The sequence below is a fragment of the Phalangium opilio genome, unplaced genomic scaffold (assembly GCF_054372755.1).
Source record: "Phalangium opilio isolate 3A_F unplaced genomic scaffold, DU_Popi_V2 ptg000369l_1, whole genome shotgun sequence".
NCBI lineage: Eukaryota > Metazoa > Arthropoda > Arachnida > Opiliones > Phalangiidae > Phalangium > Phalangium opilio.
Window position 1 is genome coordinate 794,747 of NW_028324232.1, and position 20,255 is coordinate 815,001.

A 20,255-nucleotide genomic window follows, 5' to 3' on the forward strand; every position below is an offset into this window, starting at 1 on the left:
TTACTAATAAGAGGAACAATACCGTCAAGTATTTCTTGTCTCATACAAGCGCACTACTTTTTCGTATGAGGGTTATCATTACGTATTCATACGCCTTATATCAAGTGCGCTTGGCACATTTTGTTTTTTTTAAGAACAAAAAACAAAAACTTGTTTTTTAAGAATTTCAAAAATATTTTAGAATATAGAAATTTTTCCAGTACCTTTAAGACAAACAAATAAGATTGAAATTGTTTGACTACGCAAAAAAAAGTATTTTGTTTTTTAAATAAAACGGAAATAAAATGTTTTTTGTTTTTTGGCACACAGTCGTGCTGTTTTCTTTGTTTTTGTAACGAAATATTTAAAAAACAAAATTAAATTCATCAGAGAACTTTTTATAATTTGAGCGTCTGAAAATTAAACTAAATCACCGAGAAACAAAAGAAAAACAAAAAAACAAGACATACATTTTTTTTTTTTTGATGATTTGGTTTGATTTTGAAATAATAACGTTAGCGCGTCGTTTGTTTTTTCCCGCTCTTGTATTTAATAACATTATCCAATTTTATAATTAAAAAGTCTTAAACTTTAAAATCACGTTGGATTTTTTTTTTGTATTTTAAAGTTGTTTTTTGTCCCAATACGGAAATAATTTGTTTTTTTTTTCTGGGTTGTTAATTGATTAAGGCAATTTCCCTAATTACTTACTTACTTAAACATTTCATTTCAAGAATTTTCTTTTTTCTTTGGTATTTTTCTTGTTTTTTAAATTTTTTTAAACTGTCGCTTGTTTTTTAGCGAAATAATTGTTTTTTTATTTAAAGAGGGGCATACGGGGGCAAGTACTCGTCGTCTCGAATTTTCTACAGAAATTAATAACCATCGTAATAATATATAATAATAAAAAATTAATGAAAAATTGGACTAGATATTTGAAAAAACAAAAAAAACAAAAAAAACAAAAAAAAATTAATTAACATTTTAACTGCATTTTATTTTTTACCATTTCAACAAATTAATTTGTTTTTTGTTTTAAGTGCGATATTGCACTAAAGATTAACTGGATATATATATAAAAAACAAAATGGGTGTCGCCATGTTTGTTTTTTTTCCACCTCTAAATATAAAGGCGACAAACCCATTTTAAAAAACAAAAAAAAATTTCTTTTTATTTCATTATTAATTCTATATAATTTGTTTGTTTGTTTGTTGTTAACATAGATATATATACGGGTCTAGATACCCTACTGAATCGGGGGAAAATACGGAGATGACAGCTAGCAGTCGACGCGATTTTCCCGGGGGAAGATACCTAGTGCGCCATCTATCGCTGAATTTTGAAAGCTAAAAAATTGGATAAATAACTTTTGCCAGCGGGCGTGCTGATGCTTTGCAATTGTATTTGGTAGTTATAATGTTATTATTTGGTTTCGAGGTGGTAAACAAACTTTTAATCATACTTATAAAAAGATATTCCTTTCCAGAAGTTGATAAATTATGACAATGTGCGAAAGAACAACTGTTAACCATCTTTAATGCCTTATTTCACTAACATTTCATTAAAAACACTACTTCTTTTACGTAAAAACTATTTATTTCACTTAAGAACATAATTACACGTATAAAGGAGATCAAAAATACGTAAAGCTATTTGAAAAGTTAAGCCTAATTTGAATTTCCCGCTCTTTTCATATTCGAATTTTTCGTTTTTTTGTTTCTTGAAACTCTCAATAGATGGCGTTTGGATCTAATTCCCCCTCCGTAAAGCGTCGACTGCTAGTTCTCACCTCCGCATTTTTTAAAGGGCCTAACAGAGGGGAAGTGTATCTAGACCCGTATATATATATCTATGGTTGTTAAAGACAGACACCACAGTTAATATATATAATATATTTGTATATATTTGTTTTTTTTTACCCTACGTAATTTGTTTTTTAAAAATTATTTCCCCCCCATTTGTTTTTTTACCTCCCGTCACTAATACTGCAACTTTTCTAGTTAGTTGGCCTTTTTTATGGATTTGTTTTTTTGTTGTTTTTTATATAAAAAGTCCGTTTTCTTTTATATAAGCGTCATATTTCATGTTGTTTTTTGTCACGCGCGAATTCTATTTTTATTATATTTTATTGGAAAAAACAAAAAAATATTTCCCCTTTTTTGTTTTTTAAAACTTGTTTTTTACGCGTGAATTACTATTTTAAATTTGTTTTTTAACTGATTTCGCGTTGTTTCTTTAAAATTATATTATTTTCACGGGAAAGGTAGACTTGTTTTTCTTCTCTCAAAACCACCAAAATAATTAAGTTGTTTTTTAAAAATTATAAATTTGTTTTTTTTTTGACGATTTAACACGAATAGCGAAATTCTTCGTAATAATATATTTTCTTTATCATTTGTTTTTTTACCTTTTTTTTAAAATTTTCTTAATTTGTTTTTCATTGGTATATATATATTTTCATCTTTGTTTTTTTTGTAAACATTGAGCAGCGTCTTTTTTTTTGTATTTCTCATCTTAATAATAATTTCTATTTTTGTTTTTGTTTTTTATACACGATATGAAACCCTTTTCAAACTTTCACGTTGAATTTGTTTTTTAAACCCCCTAATAATAATAATAATAATAATAAATATTGTTCCGAAACCTCGAAAAACAAACTCAAAAAAAAAAAACAAAAAGAAAAACAAGAAGCTGCCCGCTAAAAACAATAATTGTTTTTTAGAATTTTCCAACTCTAATCTTGTTTATGTTTGTTGTTTTTTAATAAAAAAAAAGAAAACGAACATCAAACAAAAAAAAAATCGCGATCTAAAAAACAATATTGTTTTTTAAAAAACGTGAACGCGGTTACCTTATTCGTTTGTTTTTTTAAAGAAAGAAAGAAAAACTAACATCAAACAAAAATTAACGAGGTTACGTTTTTGTTTTTTAAACGCATGACAAACAAGAAAAAAATTAAAAAACAACTTGTTTTTTGTATATATAAGTTTCTCCCCGTGGATATGTTGTTAATAAGACTCACCTCCGTCTCTTGAATGATTCTCCGATTTTAAAAAACAAAAATACAAAAAAGGCGGTTGACGGTTACGGTTGTTGTTTTTTGCGGACGATGACGAAATAAACCAATCAAGACTCGCCAATCAATCAACCAACCAACCAAGACACAAATAAACAATATAATTGGAGTGAGACGGGCGCATGAGCACAACGAGTAAATTATTTAGTAGGACGTGTCAAAGAGGCTTTTTTTTTTGGAGACCAAATGACGTCACAGACTGAGAGAGAATGATAGAGAGAGAGAGTAGGGACGACGGACGAGAACGCCAACAACCACCTCGCTCTATAAAACAGAAAATAGACAACATTTAGGAAATAATACCCCACAAATGGCTCCTCCTCCTCTCCTCTAACAACACAATACCCCCAATCCCCCAAATCCCCCCAAAAGAAACCCTACCGGGCCCAAAAATCCATCTAAAACACGCCCAGGACCCCCGGGGGAGGTAAAGACCCTTTCAGACGATAAAACGTTTGATGGGTCAAAAGGTTAAGTTCAGTCGGCAAAAATTGGTCAGTCAGTTCAACTTGCGTAACCAACTTCTCTTAATCCACACGACCCAACTAGCTTACTCAACTCGACCCCCCCCCCGGGGTGGGAGGTAAAGACCCTTTCAGACGGTACAATGTTTGATAGGTCAAAAGGTTAAGTTCAGTCGGCAAAAATTGGTCAGTCAGTTCAACTTGTTTAACCAACTTCTGTTGACATGACCCAACTAGCTTACTCAACTCGACCCCCCCCCGGGGTGGGAGGTAAAGACCCTTTCAGACGATACAATGTTTGATAGGTCAAAAGGTTAAGTTCAGTTGGCAAAAATTGGTCAGTCAGTTCAACTTGTGTAACCAACTTCTGTTAATCCACACGACCCAACTAGCTTACTCAACTCAAGTTGACTCAAAGGTTGTATCGTCTGAATAGGCCGTAACTTAAAACGTAGGGAGGGTCCGATAGACTAGCAAACTTGTCCACTGATTTCAAAAGAAGGGCTTCAACAAAGACCAGTTTGATGGGTCAAAAGGTTAAGTCGAGTCAGCAAAAATTGGTCAGTGATTAATTTTTAATTTGGTCGTTCTAACTTGCGAACCAACTTCTGTTAATCCACACGACCCAACTAGCTTACTCAACTCAAGTGGACTCAAAGGTTGTATCGTCTGAATAGGCCTTAACTTAAATAACGGAGGGAGGGTCCGATAGACTAGCAAATTTGTCACAGATTTCAAAAGAAGGGCTTCAACAAAGACCACGGTGATAAGACTGATAAGACGTCGACAACCTGACCCCTCCCACCACCGATTGTATCTCTCTCTAGTTCAGGTTGGTACCTTAGGGGATTAGGGGGTTCTACGTTTAGATAGGGTTGTTTCCATGGGGGGTCCGGACCGCTTAACCCTCTTCTTCAAGTGTCAACAAATAAAGCGCGCGCAAAAATCAACGAATAAAGAAAGCCAAACGGACCAACCAACGAATAGACGCAGACCAACGAGTAAAGCGTGGATGTGGACACCACTCAATTATACACCACGCTGTTCTTTCTACATAAAAGGGGGTAATTGTAGGACTGAAGTACCGCGGTACAGGGGAACTCCATGGGTGGTTTTAGAGTCGAAAATTTATAACTTCCACGAACACCCACCGATTTCACATCCACCCCCCCCAGGGATGTACACCACCTCTTAGACAAGTTACGATTGGCTATCATAGTGTCTTACCATAAGTTTATAAGTGATATGTTAAATGATAAGTAACGCTAGTCTAGAGAGAACTCGAGCTAGTTTGAGGGAGAACGACGGAAGCGAGAATAAAGAGCTTTAGGATGGGATAGTAGTACGTCACACACCCTCCCAAGTCTTACCGGCGCTGTTCTGGTACCCATATTGGGTGGTGGTCTCAGCTTCATTCCCGCTTTAAACCCACCACCAATATGGCGTCGTAAATTATGCCACGAGACTCAGCTCCTACTCCAACTGAAAGCTCTCTATTACTGACTACACTGACCTACGTCACTTCATGACAAACCCTCAGTAACCAGTGACGAACTTACGCGACATACCTTAATGGGGTCATTGGTAAAACACTGTTTCCAATCAATGCCCATAACTTTAACTCGCGTTAGGGGGTGTACAGTACATATCCCTTATGGGGGAAGGGGGGTCAAACAAAATCTTATGGGTGGTCATCGAAGTATAGATGTTAAATACATTTTCGGACTCGAGATTGATTGATATCATTGAACCATCCATTTATGTCCCACTCACGACATGTACATCAATCCTATAACTACCCGTCCCCAATTCGTAATGGATAGACACCCCCTGTCCGTAAGTAAAGACTACTAGGACATCTTTAAGCTAACTAAGCCTACTCTTAATCATAATTAATTAATTAATAAGTAATGTACAAATAAATACGACTATGAAATAAGAGAAAATAACGTTTTCGAGAGCGCTTTATTCGCTAAAACCATCCAGGGATTCAAATTATTACATCGCGACTACTTGCAACAACTTCCGCCCGAGATTCAATTACCAAATACCAATAGAAAAGACTTACCTGACTGGTCAACAAGTGTCCAATCTTAGAGGACAACAACAACACCTTAGATAAGTTGTCCTCTAAGATTGGACACCTGAAGAAGAATACCAATCTGAAATAAAATAAAATAAAAGATATCAAAACTGTTCAAACTCACCCGAAATTGTCTCTGACGCTTCATCTTCCCTTTGTTTGTTTGTTTAAACGAACGAATGATATATATTTATATTAATAGTAAATAAAGTAGTTGTAGTTCAGTCTGTAGTCTCGTTTAGGCGCGAAATTAAACGTCCGAAGCCAAAAAATAAAACGAAAAAACTAACTAACACAAGTTAAGTCCGTCCGTCCGTTAGTCCATTGGCTGCGGCGGCGGCGATTTAGTTTTAAAAAAAATAGTTTCTCTCCGTAGTCGTATGATAGTTGCGGGTCTTAATAGGGTTTACTGGCATCCTTAGAGCGTTTCAGTTGCACTTTTAACCTCTTCATGCCGATCTGGAAGCCATTCATGGCCTGGATGGCCGCCTGCGCGCTCAAAGGATTATCGTAACTAACAAAACCTGAAACGAAACACCAACAACCATTCTTTTTATAACCCCGAGCGGGGGAGGGGTTTTACCACGGATATGATCACGATGTACTACTACTTAAATGGAAAGAAAGAAAAAGGGGAAAATAAGTACCGAAACATTTGCTCAAGTTGGTCTGCTTGTCAATGAAGACCTTAGCGGAGATGACGGTACCAAAGGGCATAAAGGTTTGGGCCAAGTCGCTGTCCGTGAACTCCTGGGGCAAATGGTAGATGAACAAGTTGGCTCCCTCGGGACCTGAATATGACACGAACAAACAGTCTGCTAGACTGGGGTCAAAGCTGCTCGTAAACACCTCCACACCCATTAACACTAACCCCAACCCTAACTAATAAAGGACAGTTTGAACTCGACAATGATAAGACAAGGAACATCTTGATTGAAGGCGACAATGTTAAGACAAAGGATAACTCAACAGGACGCAAACGGAACAACTCAACAGGACACAATGATAATACAAAGGAACAACTCAACAGGACACAATGATAATACAAAGGAACAACTCAACAGGACACAATGATAATACAAAGGAACAACTCAACAGGACACAATGGTAAGACAAAGGAACGACTCAACAGGACACAATGGTAAGACAAAGGAACGACTCAACAGGACACAATGGTAAGACAAAGGAACGACTCAACAGGACACAATGGTAAGACAAAGGAACGACTCAACAGGACACAATGGTAAGACAAAGGAACGACTCAACAGGACACAATGGTAAGACAAAGGAACGACTCAACAGGACACAATGGTAAGACAAAGGAACGACTCAACAGGACACAATGGTAAGACAAAGGAACGACTCAACAGGACGCAATGCAACAATGGTAAGACAAAGGAACGACTCAACAGGTCGCAATGCAACAATGGTAAGACAAAGGAACGACTCAACAGGACACAACAATGATAATACAAAGGAACGACTCAACAGGTCGCAATGCAACAATGGTAAGACAAAGGAACGACTCAACAGGACACAACAATGATAAGACAAAGGAACAACTCAACAGGACACAACAATGATAATACAAAGGAACAACTCAACAGGACGCAATGCAACAATGGTAAGACAAAGGAACACCTCAACAGGACGCAACAATGATAATAAAAATGAACAACTCAACAGGACGCAATGCAACAATGATAAGACAAGGAACAACTCAACAGTAACAATGGAGGAGACATTGGCGACAAAACAAAAAAAAAAGAACAAGTCTAAGAAACAAAAGAAACGAAACTGTTCTCACCTTCTATCTGTTTCCCAGCGGCATTCTGAGATTGTTGAAGACCCACTTGGGCGAAGGCCCCCGGTAACGCTGCAACCGAAAAAAAAGAGCATCCATGAAACACACACCACAAAATCAAAACAATTACCATAAAGCGCGCGTGGACCCTGAGGACCCTATCACGGAAGTCCGCCTAGAAATGCATGCTCTGTTCCCAACCCCAAAGCGTCATCAAGGTACGTAAAACGGACACAAAGACTAACACTAAGACTAGGGAATGGATTTAAAGCATTTAGTAGACGAACCAGAATATTGTTGTATACCGGAATAGGCTTGCGTCAGGGCGTCCAAACTGGGACCATTGGCCGACAACCCCGCATTTCCCAGACTATCAAAGAAGGTGAAAGGACATAAGAAAGAAATAAGACGTTAACGAAAAAGATAAACAGGAAAGTGAAAGAGAGAGTCAACTGGACTAACCCGTTGACGGTGGCGGCGGCCGCTAGTGTCCCCATAGAGGTCAAAGTCGAGCTGTTGATTCCTGGTAAGGTCATACTCGAAACGGGACTACTCATAGAACTGACCCCGCTCAGCGAAGAAGACCCTGAAGAATTGCTACCAGAGACGCTGCCCCCTGTTATATTACAAACAACAAGACGCGCACGCGCATGCGCGAGTACCACAGTTTAAGTACCACCACGTCACCTCGGTTGGCGTTTCAAACAATCAGGGTTAATAGGTTAGGTTAAGAGGTTATAGGTTGTCATTAAACAATTAGGGTTGTTAGTTGTTGGGTAGGAATACAAGCTCGTTAACGTAACATCAGTCAGGGTTGGGAAAGGTCAAGGGTTAGGGAAAAGAAAGCGCTTATCTCACCTGTAGTTGCGTTTCTGCCGAGCAAGGCGGCTGATTGGTTAATATGTTTTGTTTGCGTGGAACGAAAGACGGATGAGGGGAAATAAATAAGAAAAACAAATATTATAATACTTTCAACATACGATGACGTAAACAACAACAACAACAACAAAGGATTGCCTTAAGAACACGCGTGCATTTCTAAACGATAAACTATTAAATTAACAACAACTATTGGCTCCTAGTTCTAGCCTACGCATGCGCAAATTAATTAATTAAATCATGTGACGCGAGGCTATGCGCAGCTCAAAACAATGCGTCAAGAACAAAGCCACAATAATAACAAAAGAAAGTATACTGACCGGCTGCTGATAATCCGGGAATTCCTTGCGTCCCATTTCCACTTCCGGCCGCCGCCAGGGCTGCCAGATTCTGCATCATCATAGGATTGATGCCTGAAACGGAAAAGGGACATCCCCATTACGTCATACCACCCCCCGAGACATCGTGGGGGGTCCTCGGACTTACCAGGATTGTTAGCCAAACTGGCTAAGGCGGCCAAACTCTGTAGGTTGGCGGCGTTTAAATCCGTGCCATTATTGCCCGAATTCTGCAGCGTCAACGCGCCCGTCATCCCTTGACTCGTTAGACCCTGAAGACCTAAAGAACTTAACCCCGAATTGGCCGTATTGGCAGAAGCTTGGGCCGCGGCCAAAGCGGCCAATTGTTGCTGAACGTTAAGAGAACCCACGCCTACCAAACGACACAAGAATGAATCAAGTCTTTCCGGGGTAACCTAAAGAGGGGGCATTGGGGGGGGGGTCACTTACCGCTGGTGACCTGAGGAAGGTTAGTAAAACCGCCAAACGTCCCAGTTCCCGTCGCTTGCTGAAGGACAAAGAAGGAGAGATACGCGTGGGTAAGAAGTCGCGCTGAGACCAAGATGAGCAGGTCTTAAGTAAAGTACTTACGGCCAAGTACTGAGGTGTCAAGGCACCCAAATTAGCGAATCCGGCCATATTCCATAAGGAAGCCATCATCTGCTGTTGTCGTTTCTGGTCCTTTTCTTTCTGCGTGTCCGCGAACTTAACCACCATGGGACTGCTGCAACCCTCCATGGTTTGCGAATGGTTCATAGCTTTAATGGCGTTAATCGCGCACTGACGTGAGGCGTACGTCACGAACGCGCATCCTAAAAAACGCAAGACAACCCCCTATAGCCAGCAAGACCTTAACGCCAATAAACTCAAAGACTATCCCTAACCTTTGGACTGTCCGTTAGCGTCCCTTAAAACGGTACACTCTTCGATGGTACCAAATGGGGCGAACATTAAACGCACTTCGTTTTCGTTGCACTTTTTTGACAACATGCCGATAAATAACTTGCGTTCTGAAACGGGATCATGTTTTGGGGGGTCAAACGCGAAAGGGGAATGGTCAAGTGGACCAATGGTAAGCGACACGAGACTCACCGTTTCTATTCTCACTATCGGCGGGCTTCATTTGTATGGGATGATGCATCTACGTGTGAAATTCAAAAATGCAAATGCATCTATTGTCTTAGGGGTCAAATGGCGCTGGGGGCAAAAGGAACGCGGGGGGGGGGGACAAAAATCAAGGGTGTACTTACCCCCGGTAGGGTTTTAATGTTGTGCATGGCGTTCTGGGCGTCGAGCGCCGATTTGCGAGCGTAGAAAGTGACGAAACAGCAACCTCTGGATTGGCCAGATAACTTATCCCTGAGAACGTTGATCTGGTAGACTGGTCCATATTCTTCGAACATCTTCTTCAGGTCATTTTCGTCCCAAGCGCGTGGAATCTGACCAACAAACATTTTGATGGCGTCCGCGTCCGGACCCTCCTTCACGCAACTGTTCATGCTTCTGAAACGAGTTAACAACAAGCAACGTGTCACCGTAAGGACCAAGGCTTACGGAAATTAAGCTATTCATTTAGGCCAAGGTTTAAGGTAGCCAAGGCTTAACGTAACACCACTTAAATTATTCCCCAAAATTAATTAAATTCGTATTGGTATAAACTTAGGTTTTTTCGATGTAGGTTGTTCCTCTTTAGTGTCTTCCGATTCGGGGGCAGCGCGTTTAGACATGATTAATTATCTTTTAAGTTAATTGGGATTAACAAAGACTATCGTAATTCTAATTGGTAGCAGACGTCGTGGCCACTTTTAAAGTAAACCACGTTGTCTCAATCTCAATCTCAAACCCACAGCAAACTCAATCACGCAAAATCAAGTTCGCCGATGTTTCTGAATCAATTTGATTAAATTAAATTCTAAAAGTCGTCTTTGAAATCAAAAATAATCCAAATATTTTCAAGTGGATATTATTATCTCGGGAAAATAAAACCATTTTATCTTTCACATTGTTGCCCTTATCTTAAACACACTCGAAAAATAGAAATTGCCTTTTGTACTTTGCCCTAGGTTTCTTGACTCAACGAGGCATGCATGCATGGTTAAAAAAAGTAGTTCCAATAATGGTCTTTCGGAGTTCCATGGCGAGATAATACATGGTAGGGGGGGAGGAGGAGGAAAAAGGAAAAAGTAGTACAGTCGCGAATATGACGTCAATATTTGCGCACTTTGACAAAGGTGGCAAGTAACCGGCCACATTGACATATTTTAAAAAAAGGCAAAATATTACAGCGTTACCTCATTTTAAAATGAGAATCGAGATGGTAAAACAAATCTGGGGCCGCGTTTGCGATAGATACAGACACCTTATGGATAATTTTGCTTATGAAGCTCTTTCACTCGGCGTAGGCACTTTGCCACTTCCCCTCCCCTTGCCTTGGCAACACCGAGTCTTTTTTTAACCCCACGACCACCCATCCTAAGTCTATAATTATATAATAAAGTAAAAGCTCAGAAGCAACTGTGGCAATTTGGGGGCAAAAGTATGGACATTATAATACAGGAATAAAAGCGAATTGTTTCACCCCTCGTGTATCCTATCAGCGATGGCCTCCATTTTGGCCAAGAGTGCCACGGCGGCAGCGGCCGAAGACGTGCTGGTGGTGGTGATGGTATTAGTCGTTGCAGACTGTTCGTTGTTCCCTTGTATGGGGGCGCTAGGAGCGCAATTACTTTCGGTAGTGGTATGGACGGAGTAACTTAATTGAATGTTATCATCCGTGGTGGTTGTCCCCGTTGAAGAAGTCTTCAATTCGCGACCACTTTCTTCCGATAAATTATTCGAATCCATTTAATTGTGGAAAACAAAGAAAAGATACTAAACTTAATTTTGCTACAAGACGGCAACGCGGCAGATTGAAACCGACCCGAGACCTACGGCAAGAGAGAGACCGACGCCACCGAAATTTATTTTTTCACTCAACGACACGACAAACTAACTGATAATTCTTATCAGCTTCTTAAACAGATATCAATTCAGTTGCCCAACTTTCGCTGCTGCCGTGCACCGTCCATAATTGCTTTTCTTTATGAAGACATTAGCGCCACCACCAATGAATTACCGCAATACAGTCCGTCCAATATGTCCTCGGGTCACTTATGGGACACACTCACAAACACGCACTAATATAATAATACCACCGTTGGTATTTCACAACAAAATTCGCGAATAAACTAAGAAAGACTAAGTCGGGGAGCAACGAGTGTCTTGGGTTTTCCGAAAAGTTATCTTAGAGGCACTCGTACATTGGTTGGAGATCCAAAGTCCAAAGTGGCTAGCTATCAAAGCAGTTTGTTTCGCCGATAAGACAGACACCGTCTCCGCCCCAGATAAGATCCCCTCTCTATTTTAGCTATTTCTACACATTTTCCGTCCCGTCCGATAAGGATTTCAATAAACCTTTTCAAGTACTCCAGCGAGCGGGGCGATTATGATTATTTGGTGGGTCTTTCTTAGTGGACCCCCTGGTGAGACGGTGTCACCACTCCGGGCAGGGATTGGGGGTTGGATACGTATAGCCTAGAGCTTAACTTCCTTAACGCGGTAGGACACTGACTGACTAGATGATTGCTAGCTACCACCGCCACGCGTGAACCTTTTTCTTCCTCTGGGGATTTTTTATTTTTTTGTTAAGCTGACCGAGCATGCATGCCTTTTCTTCTTCCGCGGAACAGAACAGAACAGAAAGGTCGAGGGGTTGGCTACTATCCCCGGAAGCTTAGCGACTATTACCACCGCTTCTAACGGGGGTTATAATGGTTGGTAGAGTGGGTCTCCCCTTAGTGTGACGCGTCGCGTCTTTGGCACGTGGCCATCAGTTGGCGCGGCACGTGTCTTGTGTGGCGTTGACTCTTAACTCCCGTTACACTTTCTTTGTCTTTATTTAAAGAACTGGGTAGAAAAACGCCGATATTTTCTACAAACTTTGCTCGATTTTGAGGCGGTTGGGAAAGTACTAGCTTACCACCCTACCTCGACAAAAAAGTATTTCCGAATTTTGAACACCACCACCACCAACGGCTGTTCCTTATCTCAAGTCACCGCGAGAGCGAGGATTTATTGGCTTCGATTAACATCATTTCTCGCTTTAGCTTTTGCCACCAACCCAACCTTACCCAAGTCCGCGACACGCCGACACGCCGCGACAAATCCCAAATGTTTAAAAATAAACTCCGCCCACCCATACAGATTCTCCGATTCAAAAGACTAGATTAATGCAGCCACGACAGCAACCGCGTATTTTTTCATATAGGCATATATAATAACATTCTTAAAATTTACGATGTTCCCCATAGAGTAATTTCTTTCCCATATACAGCAACGTCATAACCCTCTATCTCTTACCTTAGTGATATCCCCCCTCCCCTTCCCTTCCGGGGGCAAATAGTATTCTCTAGTACAAAGTTGCCCCTAACGTAGGGGATACACAGTTCACTCCCCCTCTCAACCGAAATTACTCTATTGAAAATTGACACAAGTAAAACCAGATAGAGACAGACAGACAGACAACAATCGTTATAACAGTAGACACTCCTACACGAGTCCACGCGGAAAAAAACGTATAATATACTTGCTTAAAGTTGCCAATAAATATTAATTTTTCCTGATCTTATAGAGCAAATAATTTAGGAAAAATGCCTGACTCGTTACTAACAACTGGCTAGGGGGAAGAGATAGTCTGACGTCACGCATCCCCCCCTCTCTGGTTGGCATTTTTGCGCGTAGAATACCGTTTACAACCGTTAGGGGGGATGAAACTCCAGTAAGAGATAGAACAGGGTGTAACGTTTCAGGGTCAGAACTCTTAGCTCCCTATAAAGTAAATAATTTGGGCCTGACTTGTCCCTAACCCTGATAGGCAAATAACCTGATGTAAGGAGCGTTTACTGTGTTATGAAAAGCAGCTTACTTGAGTTTTTTAGGTTTTGGTCGTGTTGAATGAAATGAGGTGGCTACGAAGAAGAGTCCCAAAGACGACAGACACCACACCCAAAAATAACAATCACCTGACAAACAAAAACACAACTGTTAAAAGTAAGCAAACACGAAATGTCGAAATCCCCCTCCGCCGGTTCGGTTATCGTTTATGGGGGGGAACAAGTAGTCCCTTATACATATGATACTATATACAGGGTGTTTTTGAAAAGTCCATCAAAAATGGAGCGTGTTTTTTGGAACATTTTGAGTCGAAAATGTTCTATGACTATTTTCCGTCCGAGCCACTGTTTTCAAGTTGGAATTGGAGTACTTTACGTATGACCCCTTAAATTTAATTAGAAAGAACTGTAATTTAATTAAGGGATCATCCCTAAAACATTCAAATCATAACTCGAAAACAGTGGCTCGGACGGAAAAATGTCATAGAACATTTTCGACTCAAAATGGCCCAATAAACACGCTCCTTCATTATTGATGGACTTTTCAAAAACACCTTGTATATACTAACTATATATAGTACATGATAAAAATTGACCTTTTTGAAATTGGCGCCCCATCAAAGCGGAGTGGCGGTGGCTTTTACCAAATTGATTGTTAGCCCCCCCCCCCCAACCCCTAAATTTTAAAGGAGCCCAAATATCTTTAGCAAAGGCGGGAGATTTGCTTAAAAATTGCGCGCATTTGGCAGCATTTAAGTTTGAAATTGAAAACTGGCGGAGACTGCGACGAAGTTAAGAGTGGTGTCTAAAAATATACCCCAAAAACTTGACTCCCCAGAGAAGCTAAAGTACTTTCTATCTCTCTCTCTTTTAACGTTTTTCAGATTAGAAAATGATGACCTATGGATTTTAAACAGTGCCAGAGACATCTTTAACGCCACTAAGACATTTATTTTTATTTTTTTGGTAGGGTGATATCCGACCCCTCTATTTTAATTTTAATTTTAATTTTAATAAAGTCGGCAACCCTTTCCATTTTTAAATGAATTTAAATAAAAGGAACCTTCAGGTGTGACTGTATCTCTTTAGGGGGAAAAAACTGGCTTGTCAAGGAAATAAAAAGCGAAATCGAAATCGGGTTATTTTGTAATAACAAAAAAAAAAAAAAAAAACTAAAACTAATATTACTTCCCCGTGTTTTCCTTCAAAAGGAACTTTCCTTTCCTAGCATAGCTATTTTAGTAGGGACTAATGGCACCCGTTTGTTGCTAACACCATAAAACTCAATAGGGGATATAAGCAATTGTCATTACTACCTAATATTATAGGAAGATAAGTACACTTTCATATCCTATTTTTAGTATAAAACAAATTGTCATAAATTACCCTGGTTTTTGGGTTCATACAAAACGTTTTCAAACTAATTTGTATAGTAGTTAAAATCTGCAATATTTTTAGGACCATAATGACACTAAAACACGCGAGATTAGGCCTATATCTCGCCTATTTAGTATTAGGCATTTAATTATCATTAAATAGTATTTGAACTAACAAGAATAAATCAAGGGGGCTATTAAACTAATCAGCATTGAAACTAAACAGAAATTCTTTTAACTACCCTAAAGATATGACCTTTAACCTCCCGTTTTTAAAGAAAGAATCCACAAGTTATACAAAAGTTACTTAGGAAACTTGTAGATCATTATAAACAAGAAAAATTACGATATCTACGTGTGCCTTATCATAATTCTAAAAACAACATCATGATTTTTACACCTTTTAGAGATTTTAATATCAATTTCTGATTGAATATACAAACGAAACCCGGCTTGACGCGGGTATTTTAATTAATTTCCTATTTGTTTATCGCGTATCTCCACAAACAAACACTGAAGCCACGCAAAACCCCCGATTTCATAAACTACCAATCGCTTTTACAGTAACACACGTAACGTAACGTAGCTAAAAATCCTACTTGACCAAGGCTTAACGATTTAAGAACCGAATACCGCTCAAAAACAATTTTAACTTGAGAAAAACTTTACGTACGTCAATTAGGAGTTCATTTCGAAGTTAATTAACGGTTCAATCGTTAATTAAACCAATTATGGAAGGACACAAAGTTCATTTTTAAATTTAAAGGCCCGAGGCGATATTTTCACTTTTTTAAGTCGTAGACAATTTTAGTATAAAACAGAAATCTGCAGCTACGCTACCGACGGCAAAGCCAAGCTATCGCCAACCCAGGAGGGGGAGGAGGGAAACAGATGGTTAACCTTTCGCGACCTTCCCGGGACCTTTAGCCTTGCCATAATTGGATTAATTACTAGCCCAGAATGTCCTTTCAATATAAATAAATTCAATAAAGTAATTAAAACGGAACTTACCAACGCCACGACGGACAAAAACACGGAACTCACACGCGGGACCACGACTAACAAAATGGCGACATACGCTTCGCGATATACTTTTCCCTAGATGGCAACGCTAACTCTAGCGTATTAGGTCAAAGGTCACACTCTCGTACTTCTACACGAATAAAATCGTCTGCTCCATCAATCAGTAAACAAATGCTAAGCCTTGCGCAATGAAGAAATCGTGATCAGAGTTGCCAGATGGGCGGTTTACCGCCCAAATTGGGCTTCTTTTCGATCTATGTAGCGGGAAAAATGGTTGGGCGGAAGGCGGTTTTTTGGGCTGGTAAGGGCTACGTTCAGTAACTGCTAGCGTACGCAGCAAGTTTATGATATTACCATCTATTAGATATGTTTATATTTTAAGTTAATAACCTGGCTTATTGTTAAAAAGACTTTCTGTATTGGGCGGAAATTGGGCGCTTTTCTGAAAAAACCAAATTTTTGTTTGGGCTGATTTCCGCTTGGGTTGGGCGAGATCTTCAAAACTGATCTGGCAACTCTGATCGTGATGAAATTTATTTTCAAGAATGAAGTTTAGTTGTGGCATTTGGTTTTAGTCTTTTGGATCATAAGATAAAGCTTAATAATGCTTGACGTTTTACCAGCGGAAATATTAATTAAAATCCTTAAATATTTGGATTATAAAGATCTTTTAAAGTAATTAATCGCTTAATTTGACGCGTTAATTAATTAAATTTATATCGCGTTATCATTTCAGAGTTGCTTCAACAAATAACAGATTAAGAGAAACGGCGAATTCTGAGGAATTATGGAAAATTCAAAGCGACAAATACTGGAATAATAAGTACTTAAAATTAAATATATACTTTAATAATTAAACGAGTTTAATTTAAATCGTTAATTAGGTTAAACACGGAAGACGCAGACTGGAAAAGTAATTTTATAAGGTGGTATAAAGCAAACCATAGGTACATAGACTGTTACAAAGATATTAAAGATTCATGGGATAAAATAAACGCATTCATGTCTGAAAATTACCCCGAAGTCAAAGCTGTCATAAAAGGTTAAAACCATAGTTAATATTAATTATAATTAACAAATAATAATTAATTTAATTAAGATGGGGCAACTGAAAAGGAAATAAAAGAAGCTGAAACCAAAATAGGCTTAGAATTTCCTGATGATTTCAGATGTTCCTTAAGTATTCATAATGGACAACGATTAACGACTATGGGGTTAGTTAAAGGGATAGTGTCACACTTAAAAAAAAAAAAGAATTATACCTTTTTGTTTTTTTTTTTTGGTAGATTATATGGTGGGGTTAATTTCCAAAATCATTTCCGCTCTGAATATCTACTGGACTTGGACACAGTTAGAAACTTACAAGTAAAAAAATATACCAATTAAAAAATAAAACTTAGATTTAAATTACATTTAAATATTAGTCCAATCGTGATGGGTATGTCCTGGTTACTATTTGCTTGGATACGGGAGTAGCTCAATACTTGGCCTTAAAGGACACGAATGGTTTAAAAAAAGGAACAGTCTTTTACCAGGAGCCAAGAGATATTGAGGATTTGTTCGATAATCCACCATTTAGTGCATTTATTACTGGTACTGAGACTGGACCTTTATTTTTTTAATTAATTAAATTAATATTATTGGAGTTGATTCATGGGTTTTTAATTAAATTCATGTAGCTAGTTCTTATGGTGATTGGTTGAAGACATTTGCCAATCAACTGAAAGATGATGAGTTTCTAAAGGAAGAGGGCCAATTGTTACGTTTCCCTAAATGCAATGAAGTCAGTGAATGGACTCAGTCCATTTGTGTTTCAGTTAGAACCAGTTTTTTACCTGAATTGAGCTCAGTTCAACCACCAAATTTCTTTCACACCTACAAAATAAGGTCAATAATATAAATTAATTTCTTTATTAATTATTCTATATTTTTTTTATTAATTTCTCTTAATTTTTTTATTAATTTTTATAAATTTTATTTCATTAATTTTTTATAAATTTTAATTTATTATCTCTTTTTGTACAAAAAAAACATTTTTTTCCAATAAAAATTTATTTAATTTATTTATTATTTTTTTATAAATTTTAATTTATTAATTTTTTATTAATTTCTGTTCATTTTTTAATTTAATTTTTCTTAGTTGAATTTTACAAATTTTACATGTTTAATTAATTACTATAAATTAATGCATAATTACTATAAATTAATTCATAATTAATTACTATAAATTAATGCCTAATTAATTACTATAAATTAATACATAATTAATTACTATAAATTAATACATAATTAATTACTATAAATTAATGCATAATTAATTACTATAAATTAATGCATAATTAATTACTATAAATTAATGCATAATTAATTACTATAAATTAATGCATAATTACTATAAATTAATGCATAATTACTATAAATTAATGCATAATTACTATAAATTAATGCATAATTAATTACTATAAATTAATGCAAAATTAATTACTATAAATTAATGCGTAATTAATTACTATAAATTAATACATAATTAATTACTATAAATTAATACATAATTAATTACTCTAAATTAATCCATAATTAATCACTCTAAATTAATCCATAATTAATTACTATAAATTAATACATAATTAATCACTCTAAATTAATGTATAATTACTATAAATTAATGTATAATTAATTACTCCAATTACATGATTTCAGAATGAGGATGGATGAGGAGGCCCCTAAGAGTCAATCCTGCCAACTGGAAACACGTCACTGGACCTTAATTGATGAAAATGGCCAAGAACGCCACCTTCAAGGTGAAGGTGTTGTAGGTCAGAACCCCATTAATTAATTAATTTAATAACCATTCTTAAAAAAAATAAATAAAAAATAAAATTAAAATTAAAATTAATTGATACCATGTTAGGAGAGTTTCCCATCATGCGTCCTGGTGCTGATTTCACTTGGACAAGTGCTGCCTCCTTCAAGACCTCATTGGGAATCATGAAAGGTTTCTTCACCATGAAGAACCTTCAAACTGGTAAATTAATTAAACAAAAAATTAATTAATTTATTATTAATTAACAAATAAATAAATAATTAATTAATGTTAAATTAATTAACAAATAAATAAATAATTAATTAATGTTAAATTAATTAACAAATAAATAAATAATTAATTAATGTGAAATTAATTAACAAATAAATAATTAATGTTAAATTAATTAAACAAAAAAATTAATTTATTATTAATTAACAAATAAATAAATAATTAATTAATCTCAAATTAATTAATCAAAAAAATTAATTTATTATTAATTAACAAATAAATAAATAATTAATTAATGTTAAATTTAGGAGAAAAGATGAAGGTTACGTGTCCAGCATTCCAGATGAAGTGTTTGCCTTCTGTCTGTCCACAACAGTTTGAAACATCCTATTTAAACTCTGATTAAAAAGGAGATTAATTATTTGTTTATTAAAAATTGTTTCTTTGTTTCTTTCCAATTAAAACTGTAATAAAAAATAAATAAATGGTTTTTATTAAAATTATTTGTGTTGGTTTGTTTGTTTAAATGAGGGGGAGTTGTTTTTTTTTAAAAGACTACTGGCATTTATTTACAACTATTATAATAGGAGTCACAAAAACATCTTTTTTTTTAATACACTGGTTTTTTTTTTAGTTGTGAAAAAAAAAGACAAACAAAAAAACTAAAAAACAAATACCCAAAGATAAATGACATTAAAGTGGTTGTTTACTGTTTAGTTAAATTCCCTTCTCCCAAATTTGTTTTTTTATTGCTACTATAAAAACGGGGGGTTTCTTAATTAATTAATTAATTATGATTAAAGTTAATCCTTATTATTTAATCTAATATTTTTACAAGTGTTTAATATTTTTTTATTTTTTTTAATTTTTATTTTTCGCGACTTTTCAAAAAATTATTTTGAATCTACAAAATGTTTTCTTCCCAATTTTTTTTATTTAAAATCTTTTCTTTAATATTTATTTTATTAATTAATATTTTTAATTTTTTTTTTCAATTAAAAATTTTAAATTCCCAGTTTTTTTTAAAAAATTTCCAAAAATTTTAAAATCATTTTTTCTAAAATTTACTTTTGTTGATATTTTTTTTTTTTTTAGTTTTGTTTTTTGATCATCCTAGTTTTCCAAAAAAAAAAAATTAAAAAAATTGTCTTTCCCCAAAAAATCTAATTATATTTAAATTAATCTAATTCACTCACCAAACACGCAATCAATTAATTAAGTCACAGGCTATTTTCTCATTTTGTTAATTATTTTCTTCCAATTAAGT

The 20,255-nt window shown here is 36.4% G+C and overlaps 2 protein-coding genes across 16 annotated transcripts; one reads left to right on the forward strand and one right to left on the reverse strand.

Annotated features, from left to right (window-relative positions):
• Window positions 1-1,834: 1,834 nt before the first annotated feature.
• Window positions 1,835-16,090, reverse strand: LOC149597184 (CUGBP Elav-like family member 1). 15 transcript variants are annotated; one of them, XM_089861173.1, is made up of 16 exons: window positions 15,943-16,090; window positions 13,588-13,684; window positions 9,875-10,127; window positions 9,717-9,765; window positions 9,509-9,634; window positions 9,216-9,436; window positions 9,075-9,132; window positions 8,773-8,997; window positions 8,607-8,699; window positions 8,266-8,295; window positions 7,870-8,023; window positions 7,695-7,777; window positions 7,411-7,479; window positions 6,251-6,418; window positions 5,728-6,127; window positions 1,835-3,320 (listed from the first exon to the last, which is right to left on the reverse strand). In XM_089861173.1, the coding sequence occupies exons 3-15, from the start codon at window positions 10,121-10,123 to the stop codon at window positions 6,000-6,002; spliced, it is 1,653 nt and encodes a 550-aa protein (XP_089717299.1). In that variant the 5' UTR covers window positions 10,124-10,127; window positions 13,588-13,684; window positions 15,943-16,090; the 3' UTR covers window positions 1,835-3,320; window positions 5,728-5,999. The 15 variants fall into 15 exon arrangements, with proteins under 15 accessions (XP_089717299.1, XP_089717300.1, XP_089717301.1 ...); XM_089861174.1 differs by lacking the exon at window positions 15,943-16,090 and adding an exon at window positions 15,605-15,760; XM_089861175.1 differs by lacking the exon at window positions 13,588-13,684 and having other exon boundaries at window positions 15,943-16,031.
• Window positions 16,091-16,475: 385 nt separating this feature from the next.
• Window positions 16,476-19,491, forward strand: LOC149597185 (F-box only protein 3-like). The gene is made up of 10 exons (XM_089861183.1): window positions 16,476-16,629; window positions 16,691-16,777; window positions 16,839-16,996; window positions 17,054-17,168; window positions 17,241-17,319; window positions 17,379-17,547; window positions 17,634-17,841; window positions 18,655-18,770; window positions 18,866-18,979; window positions 19,297-19,491. The coding sequence occupies exons 1-10, from the start codon at window positions 16,559-16,561 to the stop codon at window positions 19,392-19,394; spliced, it is 1,215 nt and encodes a 404-aa protein (XP_089717309.1). The 5' UTR covers window positions 16,476-16,558; the 3' UTR covers window positions 19,395-19,491.
• Window positions 19,492-20,255: the final 764 nt, after the last annotated feature.

What these genes read in the sequence shown, in the direction of transcription:
- LOC149597184 (XM_089861163.1), bottom strand. Translation starts at nt 11,468, where the DNA reads ATGGATTCGAATAATTTATCGGAAGAAAGTGGTCGCGAATTGAAGACT. An exon ending in CCTTCCTCAGGTCACCAGCG is followed by an intron (nt 8,998 to 9,074) that starts GTAAGTGACCCC and finishes GTCGTTTGGTAG; the next exon opens with GCGTGGGTTCTCTTAACGTT. An exon ending in CGGCAGAAACGCAACTACAG is followed by an intron (nt 8,024 to 8,265) that starts GTGAGATAAGCG and finishes GTAATATAACAG; the next exon opens with GGGGCAGCGTCTCTGGTAGC.
- LOC149597185 (XM_089861183.1), top strand. Translation starts at nt 16,559, where the DNA reads ATGCTTGACGTTTTACCAGCGGAAATATTAATTAAAATCCTTAAATAT. An exon ending in GATTATAAAGATCTTTTAAA is followed by an intron (nt 16,630 to 16,690) that starts GTAATTAATCGC and finishes TTATCATTTCAG; the next exon opens with AGTTGCTTCAACAAATAACA. An exon ending in CATGAAGAACCTTCAAACTG is followed by an intron (nt 18,980 to 19,296) that starts GTAAATTAATTA and finishes TGTTAAATTTAG; the next exon opens with GAGAAAAGATGAAGGTTACG.